This window comes from Gymnoscopelus microlampas (genome assembly GCF_963454915.1).
Source record: "Gymnoscopelus microlampas genome assembly, chromosome: 3".
NCBI lineage: Eukaryota > Metazoa > Chordata > Actinopteri > Myctophiformes > Myctophidae > Gymnoscopelus > Gymnoscopelus microlampas.
In genome coordinates this window covers 35,703,202-35,728,452 of record NC_139940.1, presented here as the reverse complement: position 1 = coordinate 35,728,452, position 25,251 = coordinate 35,703,202, and the positions used below count along the sequence as shown (strand labels likewise).

The 25,251-nt window shown below is 40.3% G+C and overlaps 3 protein-coding genes across 6 annotated transcripts; 2 read left to right on the top strand and 1 right to left on the bottom strand.

The window, feature by feature from the left end:
• The first annotated feature begins 1,530 nt into the window (after nucleotides 1–1,530).
• Nucleotides 1,531–17,294, top strand: LOC311041434 (palmitoyltransferase ZDHHC3-like). 4 transcript variants are annotated; one of them, XR_014600408.1, is made up of 9 exons: nucleotides 1,531–1,709; nucleotides 3,927–4,051; nucleotides 4,473–4,765; nucleotides 5,095–5,219; nucleotides 5,518–5,614; nucleotides 6,030–6,111; nucleotides 7,736–7,866; nucleotides 11,901–12,225; nucleotides 15,817–15,955. XR_014600408.1 is itself a non-coding variant. In XM_084051807.1 (8 exons), the coding sequence occupies exons 2-8, from the start codon at nucleotides 3,990–3,992 to the stop codon at nucleotides 16,021–16,023; spliced, it is 975 nt and encodes a 324-aa protein (XP_083907933.1). In that variant the 5' UTR covers nucleotides 1,531–1,709; nucleotides 3,927–3,989; the 3' UTR covers nucleotides 16,024–17,294. The 4 variants fall into 4 exon arrangements, 3 of the variants coding, with proteins under 3 accessions (XP_083907933.1, XP_083907932.1, XP_083907934.1); XM_084051807.1 differs by lacking the exon at nucleotides 11,901–12,225 and having other exon boundaries at nucleotides 4,495–4,765; nucleotides 15,817–17,294; XM_084051806.1 differs by lacking the exon at nucleotides 11,901–12,225 and having other exon boundaries at nucleotides 15,817–17,294.
• LOC311041438 (transmembrane protein 42-like) lies at nucleotides 17,006–19,588 on the bottom strand. Its single transcript, XM_084051812.1, has 3 exons — nucleotides 19,323–19,588; nucleotides 18,241–18,387; nucleotides 17,006–18,040 (listed from the first exon to the last, which is right to left on the bottom strand). The coding sequence occupies exons 1-3, from the start codon at nucleotides 19,488–19,490 to the stop codon at nucleotides 17,897–17,899; spliced, it is 459 nt and encodes a 152-aa protein (XP_083907938.1). The 5' UTR covers nucleotides 19,491–19,588; the 3' UTR covers nucleotides 17,006–17,896.
• A 516-nt stretch (nucleotides 19,589–20,104) lies between these two features.
• On the top strand, nucleotides 20,105–22,607 carry kiaa1143 (KIAA1143 ortholog). The gene is made up of 3 exons (XM_084051811.1): nucleotides 20,105–20,316; nucleotides 21,316–21,463; nucleotides 21,778–22,607. The coding sequence occupies exons 1-3, from the start codon at nucleotides 20,200–20,202 to the stop codon at nucleotides 22,062–22,064; spliced, it is 552 nt and encodes a 183-aa protein (XP_083907937.1). The 5' UTR covers nucleotides 20,105–20,199; the 3' UTR covers nucleotides 22,065–22,607.
• The last annotated feature ends 2,644 nt before the right edge of the window (nucleotides 22,608–25,251 follow it).

The following is a 25,251-nucleotide window of genomic DNA, read 5'->3' as shown; positions in this document are numbered from 1 at the left end:
TAAATCATGTTTAAAATATGGTAAAGTAAAGGCTTGCATGATTGTGTGTAATATTGTTAGTGTTATAGGCCTATTCTCTTATATGTAAGTATGTAAGACATACAGGAATTATTTTCTGATTATGGTGCCAGATGAACAGGACTATAATGGCAATTTAAGAGACAATCCATACCTGTATTATATTAGATATTCAAGTAGACAATGCTGATTTTTCAGTGTCATCTAGAATGTTCCACAAAAGGTTTAGATGCTCACTAACCTCAGAAAAGAGTACCTCAGCTACAGTGCAGAGACAAAGAACCTCTGTATAACAGTGCGCCCTAGTGGTGAACAAGGATCCATCCAATTATTAGAGCAACATGAATTCTGGTGATAGGCTTTGACTTTTTACAGGGGCCAGTTCCGAATTGGATCCACCTGTAAGTGCTCTAGAGCGGTTTTGAAGGAGAGTAAGGATTTACACTTTTGTATGACTGTTGGTAGGGCATTCCACATTTTGGTGGCATAGCAGTAGAATGAATTTAACCCCTTGTTTGAGCCAAATCTGTGTTGAACGTGATTTGTGGCGCTCCCTCTGGTGTTGTGATTGTGGACGTCTTTGACGTTTTTGAAGTAGTTTGACAGGTACATGGGTGTCTTTGTGGTGTAGTGTATCTTGTAGACCGGGCCCATTTCAAGTTTCTGTACTCTGTCCTCTACCCTGAGCCATCCCACCCTTGCAAAATGAGCAGGGGTTAGATGAGCTGTAGTAGGTGTGAGGCCAAGCAGTAGCCTGACCAGTTTGTTTTGGGATATGTCTGGAGTCTTGTTTTTAAGGCCTTTGTGGTGCTATGGTACCAAGAGGTGCATGCATAGTATAAGTGACATTGGATTAGTGCTCCTGCCAGTGTCCTCAATGTAGTCCTACTGACCAGTGAGGAGATCCTGTACAAAAATCTTGTTCTTTGGTTGACTTTTTTGATTACTTTAGCTGACATTTTTTCACTGGAAAGATTTGCCTTTAAAATGCGACCCAGGTAGGTAATTTCCTCTTTTCTTGTGATCACATTGTCACACACTTTTACTGTGAAGCCGTCGGCCTGGCAGAGGTTTATTTTGGACCCGAGGCGGAGAACGGATTCAGTTTTACCCAGGTGTAAATGGCCATGTGTGTTGCACTCTGAAGCAAAAACCCTGCTTTTATTCTATTTATTTTAGTATTCAATCAATCAATCAGTGGACACCCACTGATTGATTGATTGAATACTTTATTAGTAGTTTGCAAAAAAAAGTACAGGAAAGTACAGTTCAATACAAGGTCTGCTAAGAGGATTTTAAAAACAAGAAAGCCTATGGCTTGTTTCCACTGGGGGTCTTTTGTACTCAATTCATCAAAACAGTTAAATAAAAGTCTACAGTAGAGTTGTATTTTCATGTCTTCAGACCATTAGAACTTGTGTGAGGTGTAGTGTTGGGTGGTGTGTGTCTTTCTTTCCTCCCCCATCCATTTCCTCATACGTCATGTTGTTTTTAGGTAGGGGGCGGGGCGGGGCTCTGCTAGGGTTACCACCACCACCATTAAAACACGGAACAACGAGGACGCTTCCGTTTTTAACAATAATAACAATGCATTAATAATATAACCAGGCTGTTATCAAGACGGTCAAGCACCGCCGGGCAACTCGCTGTGCATTTTAAGCGCACATAGACCGACCCGAACGTGGAAACAGGTGAGGTTGCTGCTCAACGCAACGTTAGCAGTTGTGCTAAGCTAAAAAAAAAAAAAGGAAAAAAAGCTAATGCTGCTCGCTTTGGTTTCGGCGAGATTTTATATTTGTATTTATTTATTTGATATGACCCATTTTATTTAACAGCCAATCTACTTGGCTAATAAAGCTAATTAGCTACGCTAATTGGCCGTAACCAACTCAACGTGTTGGTGATTTTTTTAGATGCTTGGCTTGGGTTGACGTGGCTAGTATAGCATCCATCCATCCATCCGTGCACTGAGTCACACTGCAGACTGCAGGGGCAGCATGAACCTTCATTTATAACACTGGTTCTCAACCTTTTCAAGCCGTGACCCCCCCAAAATAATCTTATTTGAACTGGGGACCCCCCAAGATAATCATATTTGAACTGGGGACCCACCACAAAATAATCATATTTGAACTGGGGACCCCCCCAAAAAAAAAATCATATTTGAACTGGGGACCCACCCCTCAAAAATAATGATATTTGAACTGGGGACCCCCCAACATAATCATATTTGAACTGGGGACCCCCCAACATAATCATATTTGAACTGGGGACCCACCACAAAATAATCATATTTGAACTGGGGACCCACCCCCCAAAATAATCTTATTTGAACTGGGGACCCACCTTGACAAACACTTGGAATGAAGGAGAGTTGAGGCATTGCATTTAAATATTGTGAAAATTAAAAAGGTCTTAAAAGGTCTTAGAAGTCCTTACATTGTCACATCATTGTCATCTGCGGACCCCACGTCCCCCCCCCTAAAAAAAAAAATCATGTGGGGTACTGACCCACAGGCTGAGAGCCACTGACTCCCATCAGACGACGGTGTCGCTTACTGGAAAAAGAACAGATCTACAAGCTATAATGTAGCCCCATTACGAACCTCTCACTCCGCTATACAGCTCCGAGACGAGGTTCCACTGCGAGCTCTACCGGAATCGGTGGAACGGCTGCAAAGGGTCCGTGGATTACCCTTTTCACCACATCATATCCAAAAACTAATGGTAGTTTCCAAACTGTACAGATGTTAGAGGTATGGTCCGGAACCCTAACTTTTTGGTCTGGCACGAAACAAAACGCTTATTTAGTCAGCCTGTGGCCATGTTTTCCCATTGTAGCCGAACCGGGAGCAGTACTGGCATCTGACGTAGGGTTTTTTTCCGGGTTGAATGTGAAACATGGCCACAGGCTGACTAAATAAGCGATTTAAGCGGTTGTTTTGTGCCGGTCCAAAAAGTTAGGGTTCCGGAACATCCTCAAACATCTGTACAGTTTGGGAACTACCATTAGTTTTTGGATACGATGTGGCGAAAAAGGTAATCCACGGACCCTTTGCGGCTGTTCCATCGATTCCGGTAGAGCTCGCAGTGGAACCGCGAGAGGTTCGTAATGGGGTAAGCTATAATGATGATAACTTGTCATACTTGGGTGTAATGTTGCATGATGTGCTGCTGTTACTGCTGCGGTCTACCTCTTGACAGACTGCCTATAGGCACTGCATATGGACCAGTCTGACAACCTCTGGTGTCTGTGTGCCATCATGAGATGCAGACATTGTTGCTGGAATTCTTACACATATTAGCCCCAGAGTGTTTGTGTGTACTGTAGTTTAACCCATTAAGACGTCTTCTAAATCTGAAAAACCCTATGTTGCTATATCAGTGGTGCTCAAACGTTTTTGTGTCAAGGACCCCCAAAATTATATGTATTTGGCTGTGGACCCCTGCCTCAATATATTTTGTTCCAGGGACCTCAGGAAGCAAAGATTTGAGTAAAAAATTTCACTTATATATTATATTCAAATATATCTATTTTTGGCAAACGTTCCCCCCCGAAATAGGGATTTTCATATCTTCCCATGACTCCCATCCCTACATGTCACAATACTTAATTTTAAGTACACTTAAAACTGAACCAAGTCATGATAGCACAACGTACACCAAACCTCAGGTTATGCCTCATTAAACCACTTAAGCCTTATACTGTATACTTTATCATAGCTGATCTACAAGCGCGTAGTGATGCGTTGCAAGCTTGTTGATAGGCAGTTTTTTTTTGTTGCTATTTTTGAAAGGTTTCGCCTGACATGCACAGAATAGGGACGCCAGGTGTGGTTATAGGACCTTTGTAATATTCACCGCCTGAGATCTAAAACGGACACACATTTCCTCCTCTTGTCTCTCAGCGATGCGGTGACTGTAGGCTGAAGGCACAGCTGGTTCAGTGGCAGCGGCATTACCTGGTGTGGATGAAGTATGAAGAGCCCGGTGCACAGGTGCAGGGATGTGGAGCATGGCCGCGGTCACACTGGTAGGACTGTCATGATCATGACATTTTACTAATTGCGATTAACGATTTTAATTGTGTTTTTGGCATTTCAACAAATAATTTAAAAATACATTTCTCTTTGCGTTTTAGGCTTTGTAACTTCAATATACAAAAAAGAACTGACTGACTGACCGGTACCAATAGCCAAAATAAATAATGTACTATGGCCAAAGTAGGCTATATTTATTAATTTAACACAAAACAAATCTGGAAATAGCAGATGTACTTAGCCATGAGCTTGCAGATCTGCCTTTTTCGTTATTTTTGAAATTGTATGTACATTTTTCAACAGATGAATTTATACAGATGACTGAAACAACTCTGTTTCTGTCGATTATGCAAAAAAGTAATTGCTATTATCTCAAATAATTGCGATCAGGCCATTATGTAATAATTGTGACAGGCCTACACACTGGGGCCAACAGCGGCTTTCTACAGTCTGAGCAGCGCATCCCCATCTCCAAAGAAATCATCACTGCCTCCTCGTCGTCGGCCATGTGGTTCATCAGGGACGCCTGTGGCATCGTGTGCGCCGTCATCACCTGGATGCTGGTGTTCTACGCCGAGTTTGTGGTGCTGTTTGTAATGCTGCTCCCCTCCAAGAACCTGACATACAGCATCGTGAATGGGACGCTGTTCAACAGCCTGGCCTTCCTTGCCCTGGCCTCGCACTTCAGGGCCATGTGCACTGACCCAGTGAGTAGCACTTTGTGATATGTTTACTGGCATGTATGCGTGAGCGATGCGCGCACGAGTGAAGCACACAGCAAGGGGAATCTTTGGTGATGTTAAGTTTGTGCAGAATCTGAAGGCTAGCTCACAGTCAAGTTCAGGGCCGTTGCTTGTTCATAGCGTTGGTTAATATTGTCCAGAAACCTCATCTAATGCATAACAGCCCAACACCGCAATTACTATTTACTTACAAGTGCGTTTGCCTCTGCTGACCAAGTTATTTTTTTGTAATGATTAATGGGCTACAGTGTAACCTGGAGTCACCTGCCATATTTTCATCTGTCCTGCTATAGGGGGCCGTGCCGAAAGGGAACGCTACTAAAGAGTACATCGAGAGCCTTCAGCTGAAACCGGGACAGGTGGTCTACAAGTGTCCCAAATGCTGCAGCATCAAACCTGACCGAGCTCACCACTGCAGGTGAGGTGAAGGGGTGCATAGTGGAACATTTTTAGTTTTTGCCTAGAGCTAGTGTTTTGTTTCAGTTAAGTTTTTTTTTTAAATGGTGTGTGTGAACTAGAAATGGATGTCCCTGCAGTATGGCACACTGAGTGTAGTGTATGAATCTGTTTGGACTACAGTTGCTTAGTGTCCTTAGCGTTCTATTAGTCTTTGTCCTTGTGCCACCATGAAGATGAATTTATACTCTGTAGTACGACAGTGTTGCAGGCTAACAACACGTGGCATCACAACATTCACTCTCTCTGCTTCCTAACAGTGTTTGTAAACGCTGCATACGAAAGATGGACCACCACTGTCCGTGGGTTAACAACTGTGTTGGGGAGACCAACCAGAAGTACTTTGTGCTTTTCACAGTAAGTGTATTACCTTTAGGCTGGCCACAGATAATTGACACACACACACACACACACACACACACACACACACACACACACACACACACACACACACACACACACACACACACACACACACACACACACACACACACATTCTGCTGTTGTTGTGAGTTATCTGCAAAATGTACTGAACTAGTTAATTACTAGTTAATTATCTTGCAAGAATGGCCAAATCATTGCAATGGATCCCAAGCACAAATCATTTTCCAGCCGCAGTCAAGGTGGAGGTGACCACACGTAGCCACCATGGACTGCGCTCTCGTTTCTTCTGCATGGCTGCTTCACCTCTGCAAAGAATTACCTAGAAAATTAACAGTACTTCAAATGGTAATAGATCAGAGAGCTCATGTCTCTTTGTACTTTCTTCCAGATGTACATTGCACTCATCTCCCTCCACTCTTTGGTGATGGTGGTCTTCCATTTCCTCTACTGCTTTGAAGATGATTGGACAAGTAAGTTGTTGTTGCATGGCTTCTTTAAGTCCTCAACACAGAGTGGTCATTGATCAACAGTATCAGTCTACTCTTGGTTTCCAAAAGGCAACAGCCATCTCAGTGAAACTCTACTATCCTCTGCCTCAAGTCGATATGTAATTAAAAAAAAACATTATTTTTAGTTTTACACGTTATCTATAGCTGTCTGAAGGTCAGTCGTATCCAGCAGCTGAGTAAGAATGGAAGAGCTTTGTTCTGAAGTGAGACAGACAGTCAGGCTTTAATTGCGCTTTGATGGTGTCCTTACATAATATACCATCTCTCTGCTGTATGTCTTTCTCTCTCTGTCTCTCACCCCCCACCCCCCTCTCATCTGTCTTTTTCTCTGCATAATGCTTGAATGTCCTGTTGACTTTGTGTTTATATTTTGTTTTAACAGTTTCCTGTCTATGACATGTTGTACGAACCAGGTTTGTGATATGGAAACAGACGTGGATAAATGATTTATAGTCGGTAGTATAATTGTAGCCTCCCTTAGTTTGTTTGAGAGATCAGTTTGACTTTCTTATTGAGAAGTTCATGTGATGTATTGTGCAGTGTTTGTGTCATATTTTGGGGCTAAAATCCAGTCTGCTGTCTTCAATTCCAGTCAATATTCAATATTATTATCAATTTAGCTTAGGCACTACGTTGCAAATATTTGGAAGGGAATGGGTTTTGCATCAGGATCTATCATAGTAATGATTTGTACTTAAATGCACAACATTGTGCACAATGAAAGAAGTACTGTATGTCAAGCCCTTAAGACTGTTGTCTTTACTGTGTGTTTAAAGTGTTGTCATTAGAGTTTCTATCTTTTTAGAACCACTACCTCTGTCCATTTGTAATGGAGATATCTGTGCTTCTGCTTTGCCCCATAGACCCTGCTTTTGCATTTCTCTGTTAGATAAAGGTGGCACTACCCAATATCTCTGTAATCATCCTTGATCTCCCAAATGGCTGCTATGAAATGTTGACTGAACAAAACAAGTGTAATTCTGAAATACAAACACTAGATCCAAGCTCATTTCATTGAAATCCCAGGCAGCCATGCTCAATGTATCAGATGCATAACCTTGTAAGAAAGTCTTATTTCAATTGGACTGGTCCGTGTAATTCTGTAGTCACGAGCTTATCAGACCTGCTCAAATCGTCAGCATAAAGCTGTCCGGAACTGGAACCTGTAATCACAGTATCCCTCTCCCTATCCTAAAATAAGTGCAGTATAACTAACCCTTTGAGGCAACGGTAATGAGTAATAACGGCTTACGAAGTGGACCACTTTATAAAATGTGGTTTAGATCAGATCAGGAACAAGAGTATAATTGGCAAATTACAGCTGGTCAGTGGTCTTACGTGTTGACGTGGTTGCCTCAAATCGTTTGTTGCCTACATACCATAGTGACGGTGAATTGACCATATTCACACAGCGGCCATTTTGTTCTTACTTCATTTCCACATACTTCGGTATGAAGTAAGAGCAAATTGGCCGCCATGTGGAATCTGGTCAATGGGAGTTACTTAGAGTGCTGTGTGGCACACCTCCTCATATGCTCCTCTGCTTTGCCTCTTCACCTCCCCCTCCTTCCCTCCCATCTCCCAGAGTGCAGTTCCTTCTCTCCTCCAGCAACAGTCATCCTCCTCATCCTCCTGTGCTTTGAGGCCCTCCTCTTCCTCATCTTCACCTCTGTGATGTTCGGCACCCAGGTCCATTCCATCTGTACCGATGAGACCGTAAGTTGACCCCAGTATACATAGTGCTCGGCCAGGTTCCTCCTGCTTTTTCTCCCCCGTTTTGCTCCTCTTCTCTCCCTTTTTGCTCCTCTTCTCTAAGCCTCTTTTATGGCTCAGCCCTCCAGAACTGCTCCCCACTGCTGCCGCTTTTGCTTCTTTAATGGTGCATCTACAACCTGTCACCTGTGTTGGTAATTTAACCACTTGAACCTCAGCACCCTTATTCTGGGGAGAATAATTGCTGATTTTCAAGCTCACAACGTGTCACTTTGTGGGCTTGTAAAACTGCTATTTTTGTAAAAGAGATTTGGTGTAGATCGAAAAAAGAGCGCACCACGTACAGTGCAACTCAGGTCTGGTCTAGTATAGAGGATCTAAGTGGTTAACAGCGCAGTAATACTTCTGTGTGTGCTACCTGAGGTACATTTCTTAAAGGGATAGTTCACCCCCCAAATGACTTTTTTCCTATCGATTACTCACCCCATGGAGCCTTAAATTCATGGAGATTTTTCAGTTTTTGTCGCATTCCTAAGCCAATAATTTGATGACCGGCGGAGACTCAAAGAGTCACCATTGAGGCTTAGGAACTGCGACAAAAACGTCTCCATGAATTCAAGGCTTCATGGGGTGTAATCGATAGAAAATAAGTATTTTTTGGGGTGAACTATCCCTTTAACACAATCACTCAACTAACTTTACTAATTAAATGACATTGACGTGAGTGAATTTTCACTTATGTTGTTTAAGGTAAAGGTGACTGCCAAAATGCAGAACACTAAGATTAAACTGTTGATAGTGTGCCAGGGCACCATGTGCTACCACCGATGTTTTGTTCTAATAATCCCTTGATTTCTAGAGTGCTGGTAGAGGGATGTTTAACACCATTCTGACAAGAGTAATGAAATCACTGACTGATGGCGGAGAAACATCTATGGCACTTCCCACTGCCAAGGCATCTCCTATAAGCCCTTTCTTTCTTCCACTTACTTGACAGTGAGACACTTCCTTGACTATAGAATGTCCTAGACGGGGGTTTAAAAAAGTAAACAATTATGAAAGTTAAAAAAAAGATTTATGACTAGAAAAGTAGTTTTGTGTTTTTATAGCACCGTTCATATCGTCACGGCCGGTTGGAAACCTTGTATGTCCGAAACCATTACTTTTCATGAAATTGAAGAACCTGTGTTCCAATGGATCCAATGTAGTTATTATTTAGTCACAAGCTCTTCATAATTTTTATTGGTAAAATATGTATAACCCCACAGACAGGCTTAAAAACTTTCACTTCCGAAATTCTTCAAAAACAACAACATTAATTTATGATAACATATAAAACGTTGAAATGGGGAGATGCAAGGTTTCTGCCTGACAGCAACAACATTAATTCCAAACAATAGTGGGAAAAAAGTGAGAAAAAACAGTGCGCTCTTCGGAGAACAGTTCTCCACTAGGCCGGGTTGCCGTTGCCTACCAAGCGCTTTGTCAATCATGGGATGAAGCCGGGGAAATACTGTATAGTTTGTACGACAGACGGTGCAACTATTTGTGTTTGGCAGCCCCTAGGGGCAGAAGTGAAAGGACCTTTGGAGATGTACTCTATAGAGTCCCCTCAACATGGGATTCCAATTTGGGGATGATTGGAACCTGCGCTGAAGCGATATGCTGTTCTCCGGCGCCCGGTCACATTTTGAATGTAATTACAGGCAAACGATATGGAGTATGAAAACCTTGTCATTGTCACTTGACGCACGAGAGCATTTGTGCCTAATTTGGTGGGCACAAATGCTCACCATGTTTCTGCAACAAATAGTGACTTGTGGCATTTGTCGTGCCCCATATGGGTGGATGTGAAACTGCTGGCCTGTTGAGTCATGAGCCTAGGAATCCAGGGAACACATTTTTGGCTGTTATAGTGCCACCATGAGGCCGATTTGAAAAAGGTTCTTCTTAGCTTACTGGGAGTGTGCGTGCAAAGTTTCACACCGATTGGTCGAGCAGTGCCGGAAATTAGTTGCTCACAGACACACCGGCACACACAGATGGACAGGGGTGAAACATATATATAATCTCCAGCCTTCGGCTGTACAGCCTGGTGGAGATAAAAAAAAAAACTCAGAACTGTTAGTTTAATAATTCCTTGTGTTAGTTAGTCTAGTGACTAGACTGGGCGACAACGTCAGACTTCTCTAGGGTTAAGTAAGGCAGAGATGTATTTTGGCCCTAAAACATCGAGTGGTGGCGAAATGTGTTCAGATTTCTTAGCTCTAGTTGGAACTCCTTCAGCTGCATCCTTCCTGAATGAGCTGTATCTGTCTGATGATGTCTTTGAGGAGACTGAGAGAAGACCAGTACAGTAGTCTAACCCGTTAGAGATAAAAGCATGGGTACATTTTTCTAATTCTTATTTTGACATTAATCACAGAATTCAAGATCATAATCAGCTGACTTTGTTATTGAATTGATGTGGGTAATACAATTTTGATCTGTGAATTCATAATTACACCAAGATAACCAAGACGATGATCAGTTTTGTCTTTGTTAAATTGAAGTAATCCAGTCAACCATAATCATTTGTTGAGAGAGCTATGTCAATTTGAGTGTCATCTCCATAATTATGGCAAGTGATTTTCTTTGCCTGTAAAGGTTGATTAGAAGAGGTATTGAACTTTGTGGAACTCCACATGTGATGGTGTTTCACTCCGATGTGTAGTTGCCAATGGAGACAAAATTGTCCCTCAGTTGGAGACACGATTCAAACCAATTAAGGACTGTGCCAGAAAGTCCAATCCAGTTTTCCTGTCTGTTCCAGTATGGTCTCTACAGTGTCGAACGCAGCAGCAGTGTCAAAGGCAGCTCCCGCCTACAATGCTCTTGCACAATGCATGATGGCTGCTTTCTAGGCGTCACTGAGGGAAAGACAGGACCCTGTGCACGATGCCAGAGACAAAGTGATGACAAATTGCATCCAGTCATGTGCATGCATGCATCTTGTTAAAAGTCTGAGAATGCATTTTTATTTTCATTCGATACTGACAACTTTTCTCCTCTGCTGCCTGCCCAAGCCTCTTTCTCTGCAGAGCCAGTGGATTTGTCCAGTATCAACAGATTCAGGGTATTGAGAAAACCCTTCAGTTCACAGAATGTCGTTGAGAGTTGCCAGTACCTATTACTATACACAATGAGCACTCTGATGATTTTCCTTTACTTTGGCAGCTACCTTTTACATCCTGTTAGATTGCACATTTGTAATCTAACAAACTGCAGAGACTGTGACATACCAGGGGCTAGGTACTTCCTTCATTGAGCCAACATGTCTTCTTCCGTCTCCCTGAACAGGACAGGCTTGGTACTGGCTTCAGATCTATCCTGTAGGCTTAGGCCTACTGACTGACCCTCGCTAATGCTTGAATGCAGTGATTATGGAATCAGCTACAGATTCCATGCTTTGCTCACCCTTGTATTGCGTAATGTATTTTACAAACCAAAAGATATTGTGTTTGACTTGTACAAGGAGATGTGTCCATGTATCTGTCTGAGAAGGAATCAGTATTTTCTCTATAATGTTTGATGACATCCTGAAATAATATGAGATACTAGTGTGACTGTGTAGTATTTCCTCCAGTATCTGTGAAAACCTCTCCATTCTTAAAGCTAAGCTCACTAAACTACAATGAACTAACTCGCTTTTCTTCCTGCTTCTAATTTCTTTTTGTCTGCAACTCTAGGGTGATTTCTGTCAAGTTGCTCATCAACTTGAAAACGGGGAGTGTGAAATAGAATACAGAGCAATATAATGGCATTTTATTATAAATCATTATGGATAAATTAGTTAACTGAATGATGTGGGTTTGTGGTCTCATAGTTGCTGTCATCGGTTTTGTTATTACCTCAATTAAATACTTTGGTGAGGATAGGCATTTGAACAGTTGTTAAATACCAGAAAACGAAAGCAGCTCCGTAACTCATGTGGCCTGTGATCGCTGATCTGCTCACGAACGCACATCCACTGAAGTTTGGTTGTCTCTCGTTTTCAGGGCATAGAGCAGTTGAAAAAGGAAGAGAGAAGATGGGCTAAAAAAACTAAGTGGATGAACATGAGAGCGGTATTTGGACATCCCTTCTCCATATTATGGTTTAGTCCCTTCAACACCCCTGACCATGGGAAGGCTGAGACATACCAGTATGTGGTGTGAGAACTCAGCACAGGGAACCAACCAGCTGCTTCAAACCCAAACTGAGAAGGGGGAGAGCAGAGCTTTCTCCACACACTTCCATGCCCCACTACCCTCCTGTCCTACTCAGCTCAACATATGAAAAACCTGGCAGTACCTTATTCCCAGTGCTGAACATGATTGTACTGTAAGTCCCACACTAACCATGGACAGCTTCTCACCTGCTTTTTGTGTTGCCAAGCAAGTGCGCCCTTTCTTTTTTTTCCTTTTTTATGCCTTTGAATGACCTGAGTTGCAGAGAAAAAGAAACACTTCAAACTTGTGAATCCTGCTTGTAAACTCTGATAAATATGCTGGGGGATTTTCCCAAGCTACATTTTTTATTTCTGTTTGTGATAACTGAAGCCTTTTCTTTCCTCCTGATTTATGCTCTTTTTTTCTGAAGTCTTCCATGTGCCAGTCAGACACTACCTTTTCTATTGAATGTTACAGACAGGAACAACAGACAAATTGTAAATGGTTTCAAATATTTAAAATGTAAGAGTTCTTACCCTGCACAAGGCAAAAAAAAAACAACGCCTGTCACAGGCAGTTGTTTGACTGACTTTTTCAAAACAGACGACCTCAGGCATGTGGTATATTTGTGTTGAGGAACTTATTTCAAACGTTATTTTAAATATTTCCAGTAGATATTTCCAGGTTATTTTATGATAGTAACGAGGAAGAAATGTTACATAATAAGTTTTTAGTTGAACAAGAGAACACAAGCACCCTCTAGTGGATACAAATGACACATTACCCTTTTAAATATTTGAAGTCTTTTGCTCAAGTCTGGAACATTGTCTCTGATTCCTTTATGATACATGCTTGACACAAACTTGCTCGTTGTTGGAGGGAACAGATATTTTACAGTACAAACAAGGGTGTTTTTTTTTAATTCATGTCACGAAGCAGAATCAATCTAATCAATTGTCATTTCACTTTGGCCGTGGCAAATAACATACTTGTTGTTGATCATGATTGTGGTATTTCAAAGGGTTCTATCCAGTGCAATTGAAAGGTGATTATCAAGCTCTTTTCATCTTTTTATCAAGAACCGTGAAATGCAGTTGTCAGAAATGTATTGTGCTTCGTGACTCTTTTGACAAGGAAGTTTCAACATTTGTTTTCCTTGGTTGGAAAGAAAGTTGCCTCCTACAGTAACACTATCGCTGTGTCTGCATGAACACTTGTCACCTAAACGGACAGATGTTGTAGACTAATGAGCAGTCTAATTACATTGTGTTGTTTTGATGTTGTCCGCGTGTGCCAAATGTACGTCTTTAAATCATAAATTTGCTTGGAAAAGCTGACATGAAGTTCCTCAGATAATAACACTGTTCTTAATAACACTGTTCTATAAAATATTGATTTGGTGGCGGATGTTGGAGCAAAAGGAAATAATAGTATATAAAATATAAATTCTGACTATGGGATAACAGGATTGCTGGACTGTGTCTGCTCTAACCAAACACTAAAGACATTTAACTTTTAACAGTCCATTTTCACCATTCACTCCATATTTACAACATGGCTATCTTGCACTTTTTTATCTATTGTTTTATGACTTTATCCTGTGTGAGCTGCTCTCTCTTCAAGGGTATGCATTTTGTTATTCTGTTCTCTGTTTACTATTTGTGTTATTTGAATGCATGGTATAGCTGAAGGAAGGCTTACACCTGGATTCCACTGGGTGAGATTTTGTCGTGTTCTGGCCACCGGTCGTCGGATCTTTCAAGACAATGCTTGTTATTCCACCGGACATGCTTCCCACGTGTCACAGAGCTCTGCTCTGAAAAAAATATGCACCTAGTCTATTTCTCCTGCGTGCAACTGCAGTCAAGTTCATCCGGGACTCGCTTTCTCCCATTTATTCAATAACAGAACTGCAGGAGTAATCTGATGCTGCACGTCAGAAATGGTGTATGATGTCATGTGAAGTAGTAAACGGGACATAAATCTAATACTTTTATTCAGTGCTGTCAATTAATGGTCAATTTAGTTAATGATGAAATAAATTGGCTCATGTGACAGCAGCTGACATGGCACACTTCAGGTTCAGAACACTTTTTTATGTTTTCATTGTGCCGGCAATAATGTAAATGACTGTAGGTGCAATATATGATATCCCAGTCCTAATTTAACTACTTGAACCTTAGCCTACCTATTTATGGGCAAACATTCCGCGAAAATATTGGATCAGCTATTTTTGTCGAAGAGATTTGGTGTAGAGGGAAAAAGTAGTGGACTTGGTATAGAGCCCTGGGGACTCTGGTCAATGAAGCATAGGGTTTAAGTAGTTAAAACAAGATATGGCCCCTGGCCATCTAGTCTGTGAGAGTTCTCGATGGCCCACTCAAATGAACTGTTCACATGGCTGCTTTTTAACAATTTTATTTCCAAACTAAATGATGACATCAAATTAACCATTTTAATAATTAATGGTCATTATCAAAGGCAAACTCGATGTGGAAAATCTTTTCCGTGCTACTGAAGCTCCGCTTCTGAAAGGCTTCCGGCAGGGCTTCAAGCTGTGCGGTGAATGGAACAAAACCGCGGCGCGGCGCAAAGATCCGTGCCTGGTGGAATCCTGGCGTTAGTGACGTAGGTGAAAGGTTGCTGGTATGCTAATGTTAAGTACTGTATTGCTGGTGAGAACGATGTTAAAGATATTGTTTTTTTAACTGAGATTTTAAGTCTTTCTACATATTTTGAAAGTATTTCAGCACAAGCGCAGAGAATAAATATTTCTCAGTTGCAATGCAACCTTTTTCTGTGTGTTTGTGTATGTATATGTTTGGGGGGGGGGGGGGGTCATAATTTGTTAGGTGAGCATAGTGAAATGTAATGTCACAATTCTGCCTAATTCTGTTATGACTATATTTTGTTCAACCCATTATTATTGCAGTTTATTATAACAGCATGGTAATGATTTTTTTTTTTTTTAAAGATATTTGGGTATTTTAGCAGTCATATCGGTCTGTCTTCCACATCTTCTATCCATCCATTGTTAGCTCTTTGTCTTTTTCAGTTTCTTTATTGGTCATTACGTATATGGTCTGAGATCTGATTTAGTTTTTTTTAATATGATGGCTTGTCTGCACTCATGCATTTGCTTTGGTTGGTTACTCAATGTGGCAATAGCCTCTGAAGCAGACAACTCTTGAGTCAGACAGTCTTGAGTCAGACGTGTTGCCCTGGTAAATGGACAGAGGTAAGCTTGCAGCAGAGGTCACTGGCTGTTCCATCAAGCTTAACGTAACACATTTCAAAAGCACGCACACCTCAGTTTGTAGGCCAGAGTAATTCAACTCAAGCTTTTCATTTTACAGTTTGCTCTAGATTCAACCAAACATTAGATCAGTGAGTGAGTTGTGTGAATAATGGCATGATGCATGTGCACAGTATTTCTCACCTTGTTGTCTATGTGCTATCCCCATAGGCTACTGTTCTTCACTTTGTGGTGCATGTGAACTATATTATTGAATCTCTGGCACTTTTTTTGAAGCAAATGAAATAAATCGTGGATTAAAAAGCATTTTTCCTTTAAAGTAAACTTTACGTCCTTGGACGCCTAAACTATTTGCATCAAAGAAAGTAGCCCATTACAAATCAACAAAGTAATGTACTTTTTTGACACATTATTGTTTCCATTGTCATTACTGCACGTGGATCACAAATGTCCATTACATTTTTTAGCTCCTCTTCATCCTTAATCTTGTCATTCTGTCTTCAACAGGGAATAGAGCGTCTGAAAGGAGAGACTGGGAGGTGGGGTAAGGTTCCATGTTGGGAGGCCATGGAGGCAGCGTTTGGTGGGCGGTTATCGTTATCCTGGTGCAGCCCTTTCTCTGGGCTCAGCTGTAAGAAGAACCCCCCTGATCATGACCCTGTCCCCCAAGGTGAGATCATTGAGGAAGATGTCATTGAGATCCCGCTCAACTAGTGCCAATCGGGAAGACATTTCTTCAAGCTGGCTGTTTTTCAGCTGTCGGCTGGTGACACTTTAGACACACTGATCTGGCTTTGAAAAATATATACCAGTCTCATTTTGACTCATAGCCATTATCAGAGATTGCCCCTGTCTTTAACAAGGTTGTGTACATACAGTAAGTGTATGCAGTGTATATTTTAGTACACCTTCACCTACATTTTTTAAACATCATTCACTGCCATTCATGTTGAAACGGTGTGGAAAAACACTACAAGACTTTAAATTTGCTAGGTATTATTAATTCACCCTTTTGAAAGTCACTGGTGGTAATTATATCTAAAATTACTGTATCGCTCTAATACAAGCCATTCAAACTCTCTACATTCTGTAGCCTTTATTGAATTAGGCCAAAAATCCAAACAATGGCGGCAGATTGGACCTGTACATTCGTTCGTCCAAATAGAGGAAAACTACATGAAATCTGAATTTTCTGTTTAGATACCCAAAAATCTGACTATTTTGTTTTCACAAGGAGTTTGCCACATGAGGTTTTGATCTCCCTGTGGAGACTGTTGACTATTGTGGATTGGATTACTGGCACTGAAGTATTATAGATACCAGTCACATGTGGGAAATTATCTCATACTTTAAGCTCAAGTAATTCACAATGCCAAACCAATCTTCTCAGTTCACTGTATTAACAAAATGTACTATCTGGTTGAGGGATTTACTTTAGGGCCCTTTTCCTACAGAACCAAAGTCTTTGGATAATGTTTTGGATTTTGATCGCCATCATGGGCTGTCCTCTCAGGTGAATACCACTAACAGAAATGTTAACGCAGCACTAATTGATGAGAAATCATTTTTCAACCAATACTACGTCTGCACCTTGTGTAAATGTTACAGTTTGACTCACAGTGTGCCTTAACTATATAGAGGAGCAAATTGTAACCACAGCATACTGGTAAAGTAATCCATCCATTTAATAATGATGTTAATTCTGTCATTAAGGAATTAACTATCATGGTATTGTCTTAATTCTTTTTAAACTGCTCACCATGCCAGCTTTGATTCATCTTTCAAATTACCATTGTTCTTTGTCTTCATTTGACATACTGTACATGGATATTTGACTGCTGATATGATGGAGAGTGTTGTGTTATGGAGTAAGATGGAAAACAGCTCCTGCAAAAAGGGCTTTTAACCTTTAACTGGATGCTGGATTTATTGGGACCACTCATACCTTGTCATTTTCATGTTACAATAAAATGAACTTTATTAATTGTGGTTTTCATTTTAATGCTTATAAAATGAAGGTAATTTTTTCTCATCGCTGGAGCCACACAATTATTTTTTAGAAACGGTGTAAACATTTATACAATTTTATATTTTACAGTTCATTATTTACATTAAAATGTACATCTTAACAGTTGGCTGTTTTGTCTAGTTCCTCTGAATTGTGAATATTACAGCTTTGGCCAATGACTGGTCAGATTGTGCTAATTAGTCTTTGCATAGAAACATTGCCATATTTCACAAAAATGGTGCATTAATAGATTAAGACTTGTAATAACGTTATTGTGAAGTCGTATCAGTTCTGTCCCCCAGCATGAGGTAAACGGTGAGCTGGTACAGTACATACTGTATGCATAGAAATACATTATTACTGATCCATTCGCTATCACCACATTCAGCTTAATGTGGATCAGTAGTGTCTGGAACAGATCATATTGTGCATGCCAATACAAGGCAAGCATGTATGACAGTGGAAGTACAATGAAATATAATTTAAAACATCTGATAACATGAACAGAACCAATTTCCCAGAGATATTGCATTAAAAGGAGCGGACAGGGTGTTATTGAGTTGACCAGTCGAGTCTGCATCACTTCTCCTTCTTGTCTTCCTCCAGCGGGGAGGTCTGAGGTGTAGCTCCATGGAGCACCAACAAGCCTGTGAGAGTGAGAGAAATCCCTACCCACCATAGAACGGCATGTGTCTCTCCAAAAATCACCTTCCCCAGTATTGCCTGAACACAGAAATAGATAAACACATGGTAAATAGGTGAGGCGTCATAAAGTGAAAAGAGTATTTGTTCTTTTGCTCGGTCTTCTGACTGCCTGTGAAATCTACCCAGCTTATGAAACCAAAATGAAACCCCTGAATTACAGTGAATGTCTGCTAGATGCCCTACTGCCTATTACTGCATTCCACCCAGACTGAACCTACAGAGGAGATGAAGTTGGCTGCTGTGGTGGTTACTGTGGCTCTGGCCGAAGATGATGAGTAGCGAAGTGCCTTGGAGAAGAGCGTCCACATCACAGCGTTACAGGTGAACAACATGCCTCCACACACCAACCTGAGAGGTATATGGAGCTGGCAAAACGAAAAGTTTGAAGTTAAAAACAGCTGAACCCCCAAAGTCAGGTCTCACATACTTTAGACTAGTGCATTAAAGGGTTGATGATTATTTTTAGGTGACATTTACACAATCCATCTCAACAGTTTGACTAAATCTACAAGACAATCATTGAATAATGATTTAATTTGCTAAATAATTTATCAGCATCCCCTTCCTCTTATTGTTCTCTGTGATTCTATAGATCAGGGGTCAGCGGCGACCTTTTTGACATGAAGTGCAATGTTTTTATTTTCTTGAGTGTGCCTGCCAAAACATTAAGTTGCATTACGATGCAACATCTTTCGATGACCTATACATAACCTTTATTTGGTTTTCCCTCTTTTGAAATATTTGCTTTCACATCAAATGTAATGATCATTTGACTCCAATATATTTATCCCACTTATCTTCCAGATTTCCTCCCCAGTCAGAGTTCAGAGAGTGAATGAAGGATGTATTTTGCATACAGATGTGAGGGGACTTAATTTAACTGACTACATCTTTTAAAATAAAATGACAAAACTCCTCTCACAGTGCTCACCCTCCCTGCTGTGCCAATGTTGCCTAACCCTGCTATAGATCATAGGAAGTTTTACACTTATTCATGCATGCACAATTGTGGAATTGCACAGGTGCAAACAAATTGAAATTGAAAATAGCCGATCTAGAGCTTGTAGATCTGCTATTTTCAAAAGATGTTCATACATTTGAAAACTTGAAATGGGAAATTCTGCATTATGAGTACTTTTACTTTTGGTACTTTAAGTTCATGCCAATACCTTTGTACTTTTACTCAAGTACACTTTTAATTCCGGACTTACTTGTAACAGAGTATTTCTATATTGCAGTATTGATACTTTAACTTAAGTAAAACATGTGAGTACTTTTCCCACCACTGAATGGTACTCACCCAGTCACATGGAGTGTCTTCACCATACTGACCATCACCCCCCCATCTCCTCAGCCCTGTGACACACATGTCTCTCAGGTACTCTGGCCCAAGAGATAGTTTGGCTGAAGAAGAGGCCACAGCGCCCAGAAAGCCGGCCAATAACGCGCAAAAAGTCCCAGAAATCATATTGGAGGTTGACAAAAAGAAACTACTATTCACTTTACTAAACAACCCATGTAAATAATGACATTATTATTGCTGGTGTACCAACATTTCCCTTCCTGTTTCACCAATGATAACATGAAATTATGACGCACATGACTTGCGACCAGGGTTGCCATGTCGGTTTATTATAAGCGACTTCGGGCTTGTTTTTCTGTAAAGTTGTTCGTAAATATTGGTAACTGCGGCTTGCGTTTTTTTGGGCTTCTTGCTAAATTATAATTGTTGCTTATTTGGGCTTGGTTCCTAAATGTTGTTTACATGTTGTGTTTCTCAAACATGTTCAAGTGAAGGACAAGGACCCCCAAATGAATGTGTTCAACAACTCAACAAATAAAACAATGTCTCCCTCCAATATTTTCTCCTTTTTTTTTTGGAAAATAGCAGATCTACAAGCCCATAACGTGTTGCATCGTGACGTGTTGAACTTGAGAGCAATTATAGATCGGCTATTTTCAAATAGCGTCGCTTCTTTTGGGCTCGGTTTCATAGACCCGGTTGCTTGTTCCTATCTGGCAACAAAATCTGGCAACACTGGCGAAGGGGGGGCGGGGCGGCGCATACCGATGACTCTTGGTTTTTGTTGTTTGGGGGTTTGGTTTGAGCACCTTTTGAGCTACATTTAATTTAACGTGTATTATTACGTTGGGTTGTTTTTTCCTGCACTTACACAATGAACAAGAACAATAAGAAAACAGACGTGTCATGGATAAAACCGTCGGAACCCTCCTTCCTAAAGAAGTTCAAAAACGACGTCGGTTACAAAGAAGGGCCAACAGTTGACACCAAGGTATGTGTGCTAACGCTATTAGCAACACGACACCATTCATTTACACTGTTAGCATTAGCAACACGACACCATTCATTCAACTGGAGCTAACTGTGTGAAGGCTCAGTGAACAGTCAACCTTTATAACTGCTACCGTCTGTGGTCAATAGCACACTGTGATGCTAATGAGTGAAACGTGTTGTTATATGTGTGATGTTTTATCATTGGGAACATGCCTTGCAGCCTTGTGTACATGGTAGGGTTACGGGAGCTAAGAGAAACACACACACACACACACACACACACACACACACACACACACACACACACACACACACACACATAGAGTACACACACACTTATAATGTATGGTCACACAGTTTGAGATGGTGTCACTCACTTAATATAGAATATGTCAGACAGACTAGGTGAGTGACCCTGTTATGAACAGCAGTGGTTCTCAACCTGTGGGTCGAGTCCCCCAGGGGGGGTGGGGTCCCCAGATGACATCGAGGTGACATTTAAGCCTTTTTTTAAAGAAGACAAATTTGGCCAAATTATCAAATCATTAAGAAAGAGGCAAAGATTGTGAAAATAGCTGTTACGAGGCATTGTGAGCTTGTAGATCAGCTATTTTCACAATACTTATCTGTGAAACCAAGTCAAACTAAATGTAATGCTTCAACTCAAATATGATTATTTTGAGGGGGTCCCCAGTTCAAATATGATTATTTTAGGGGGTCGCGGCCTGAAAAGGTTGAGAACCACTGATGTACAGTAGATGCTTTAAATGACAATTCCCAAGCAAATAAGTGAGAAGAGAACCTTTTTTTATTATCTTCATATCCTAGTCGACTGTCATATTATATAATATGACAGTCATGTATCAGGGCTATTGGTCTGTAGACTACATCATTTGACCTCAGTGTGGTGCCAGAAAACTGAATATATTTATATATATATATATATATTCTTTCCTTTCAATTAATTGTTTCCATCTGTTTCATGGTTCCGTTGTAGCGTGCGGTGATGCCAACATTAGATGATGATGACAGTGGGAGTGACCGTGAGGATGAGTTACCACAGGTTGTTGTTCTGAAGAAGGGAGACCTTAGTGCTGATGAAGTGAAAAAGATTAAAGGGGTAAAGGACGGCAAAGAAGAGAAAGGTAAGACTCATTCATTCAGGTTGAACCTTCATTTTACATGTATCAATGCAATTCAACATTCAAGTCTTATATTGACGTTGACGTTTGCAAGACCTAAGGGACTTATACTTCAGTCCCTAGTCTATAGAACCTAGTGCAGATGACACGGCATCTGACATGCATAACATTTGTCGTTACAAGATTCTTAAGTTCATACATTAGTAGCATCTTAAATTACATGCATGTGCACATTGACAATCTTACAAATTCTTAGAATTTAAATAAAAAAAAATATTCTGAGGAACAATGACATCTCTGTGTTTGTCTGTCCTCAGATGATGAAGCTCCTGCCGATGGCAAGATCCTGTTTAAGAAGCCAGCAAAGCGATCCTCCTCCGACAAGTTCCAGGGCATCACTGCTAGTTCCAGCAAAAAGAAGAAGAGCGTGGAACTGAGTAAGGAGGAGGAGGAGGATGATGATGATGAGGAGAAGGAGGAGAAGAAAGAGAAGAAAGAGGAGAAGAAGGATGAGAAGAAAGATGAGAAGAAAGAGGAGAAGTCTGGAAAGAAAGTGAAAAACCGCAGCCTTCTGTCCTTCGGAGATGACGAGGAAGAGGACTGAGTGTTACTGGTAGGATATGGAGTTGAGAAAAAACTCTACAGACGGTGGAACTGATGGGCTTCTTTTGTTCTTGGCTTGCACTCTGGGAAAGAGGACACGCTTTTGAAATTCATTAAGCTTACAAATCATTACAGCTCGTTCAGTTCTTAAGTTGGGGATGTAGCACAATGAGTGTGTGTTGTCTCTTAAGGAACATTATTTCTCCTACATGTTAAGGTCCTGTTCCTGGTGTCTGGATCAGTATATTAGTTCATCTAAGGTACCAGTGGAACTGTCATGGTGATGTTTGCAACTGTAGTCTAGAATATTCATGAGTGAGTTTTTATACATTAATTGATACATTCAACAATTCATTGAACGTATGAATATGTATTAGCTTCGACAACGGAGCTTTAAAAATGTTTAAGTTGAAGCAATGCATTCTTGTCACTGCAAATGTATTTCAATTGTATATTGATTTTGTAGCGTTTATAGTGTTTTTGTTGTATGCATTTTAGATGACATTTTTGATGTTACTATTTGAAATATAAATCATTAAGCCTATTGGACGAGATGGAAACATCATTTGTGACTTTTTGTGAATGCATAGAATTTAGTGTAAATATACCTGAGGTTCAGTATTGCAATTTGCCACTTAAATCATGCTCTCACACCGATGAATTGGACTTATACTGTATCATAGGTTTATTAAGAGGCAAACTCTGGTTCAAGTATTTCATACATAAAACAGAATCACTTTCCTAAAACACACACCCAGAGAGACGTCCGTTTAAACAGAAATAATTGTTAAAGACATGAATATGTAACCCTTTTCCAAGCACAGGAAACCAAGGACCAGTTGACTGCTAAAGATGAAATTATACTTTGTCGTACAACCATGTCGCCTGCTGAAAAGGATTTCCGGCGAGCAACGTGGTTATATATAAAAGGATACATTCAGAAGAAAATTAAAAGGCAAAATTGGAATCGAGTGACATTCCCTAAAATATGTCTACCACCTTTGGCTGTAATTGTATAATTAAAACACTAAGTGATGGTACATCCTCACTTACTTAATCAGCTATACTGAGGGTGGAGTGTGACAGATATTACATAATACAAAACATTTGTAAGCAAACTGGAATATGCCAATATGGTAGGTTAGTTCATACACTGAATAGTGAAAGTAGCAAAAAAAAGTCAGAATTGAACATAAAGTCCGAAGATTTCGGCAACTACTGTTGACAACCAATTCTTCAAGATCACTGTGTTCTGTGAAAACTGTATGACCCAAATAAATGTTCTTTTATACTTAAAAAGTGGAGTCATGTCACCCATTTATAATTTTTTGCTTGGCAACACACGGCAGTCTAAAACAGAGGATCTAACAAACAGTGAATTTTAATACCATAGTTAAACTGGATGTTAGAAAGGCATTATAAATGTCATGTAAATACAGATTGTATTTACTCATGTACTGAAAAAACATGACAATTGAGAAAAATGATGAAGGAAAAAAATCAGTACAATTGGTCAGACTATCAAACTTTGTATTAAGTGAACATTTACAGAGTGCATTTACCACAATAAGTGCTTTATTGGATGTGGGAAAGAAAACTATGATTACCTGAGTGAACATGAATGTACAAACTCTTGTGAAATAAATCACATAACCACTTAACCCTATTTTATACATAATTGTACGGCAATTAGGGACTTGCAAGCTCACAATGCTTTGCGAACCTCGTGATGCGCTGCATTGTGAGCTTGCAGATCTGCCATTTTCACTATTTTTGAAAGTTCCCAAAATACGGAAAAACGGGTTGAAAGTGGTTTAATCTGAATTGTCCATTGTACCAAAAGAATATTAAAAAGTGCATCACAGCGATGCTGGTGTCCACCTATGGGGTCATGTTTGAGTCCTGCTGGCTGGTACAAGGCAAGTAAACAACACTGTAGTTAATGGACATGTATCCACTGAGATGTGAGGAACTGAATAATGACTGACTATACACAGACACAATCTTCTATTAAGATTTTGGTCACCAAAACCATGTTTTGATTGTGACAGTAAAACTTACATACAGTATGGTAGACTATTTCCCCAGATTGTCATTGACAGAAATGGTATATTTGAGTAGAAAACTAAAAAACAAAATGGAGAATAGGAAAAATCCACGGTACAAGGCTTTAGACTGTAGTCTGTCAAAGCAACTGTAAAATGCCAAACACAATGCTATATTGTTATCTTTTATCAAAGTAAAGTGCCATTTGGGACATTTTAAAATGAGATCTTTAAGAAATTCACTCTGTGGGTGGTGCTACAGGAAGGAGTAAACAGTTTTTAAAATAATGGCGGTAGATAAGATGTTGTTGATGTGATATACTGTACAGCCATAAAATCAATCTGTACAGCTTAATGTTTAGCGCTGCACAACGTGGCAATCTTCTACTAGATGTGGTGGAGGAATATCATAGTCCTTCAGCATTGTCTTTTTGTTTTACAATTATCTCATCAAAAACATCTCAGAGCTGTCACTGTGTATTGGTATTGTAAACTTTTAAGGGTAAGTGTGTCACACAGGAGACTATGTGCACCAGATAAGAGCTGGGGCAGCTCCTGTAATAAACGGGTTGGTGAGCATGTACATTGGTTCTGATAGCTTTAAAACATAACCATCTGATAATAATATCAGATGGAAAGAAACACAGCAGATTTCCTGTTTCTCCCAAATATCTTATTAGTAAAACCACTTTTTACCACTCAAATTTAGATAGAAGCTGTATTGTTGGGTTAATCTATCTGCAGATGTCAGTAGATTTGGAAGACAATTGCTTGCATTGGGTTAACTAGCCTGTAGACTCAGTGTCCAAATGCTTCGCCTAATAGAGACTGAGGACAATCTCCTAAGCTTTGGTTGCGAAATCTGGGTGTGAAAAAACTGCATTGCAGAAATAATCAAAAATGCATATTAGGGCGGTGACAGGATTGGTGTCCAAAGAATTAGGCGTAGGTTTGTTAGTGGCTGTTTTCGCCGCTGTTCTAGCAACTACGTGGAGTTCTCCGACCGTCTGACAACGCAAGACTAAAGAGCCAGTAACATTTCAGTTCATGGCTGAGTAGCACAATAATGCATTAAAAGAGGGTCACACTCAGATTTCTCTCATTTTCAATTGCTATTAATTCAACAACAAAACATTTTACACT

Coding starts and splice junctions, on each gene's coding strand:
- LOC311041434 (XM_084051806.1), top strand. CDS start 3,997: ATGAAGAGCCCGGTGCACAGGTGCAGGGATGTGGAGCATGGCCGCGGT. Junction 4,052..4,472: donor GCATGGCCGCGGTCACACTG/GTAGGACTGTCA, acceptor TAATTGTGACAG/GCCTACACACTGGGGCCAAC. Junction 5,220..5,517: donor GACCGAGCTCACCACTGCAG/GTGAGGTGAAGG, acceptor GCTTCCTAACAG/TGTTTGTAAACGCTGCATAC.
- kiaa1143 (XM_084051811.1), top strand. CDS start 20,200: ATGAACAAGAACAATAAGAAAACAGACGTGTCATGGATAAAACCGTCG. Junction 20,317..21,315: donor GGCCAACAGTTGACACCAAG/GTATGTGTGCTA, acceptor GTTCCGTTGTAG/CGTGCGGTGATGCCAACATT. Junction 21,464..21,777: donor GGACGGCAAAGAAGAGAAAG/GTAAGACTCATT, acceptor GTCTGTCCTCAG/ATGATGAAGCTCCTGCCGAT.
- LOC311041438 (XM_084051812.1), bottom strand. CDS start 19,490: ATGATTTCTGGGACTTTTTGCGCGTTATTGGCCGGCTTTCTGGGCGCT. Junction 18,388..19,322: donor AAGACACTCCATGTGACTGG/GTGAGTACCATT, acceptor TCGTTTTGCCAG/CTCCATATACCTCTCAGGTT. Junction 18,041..18,240: donor CAGCCAACTTCATCTCCTCT/GTAGGTTCAGTC, acceptor TTCTGTGTTCAG/GCAATACTGGGGAAGGTGAT.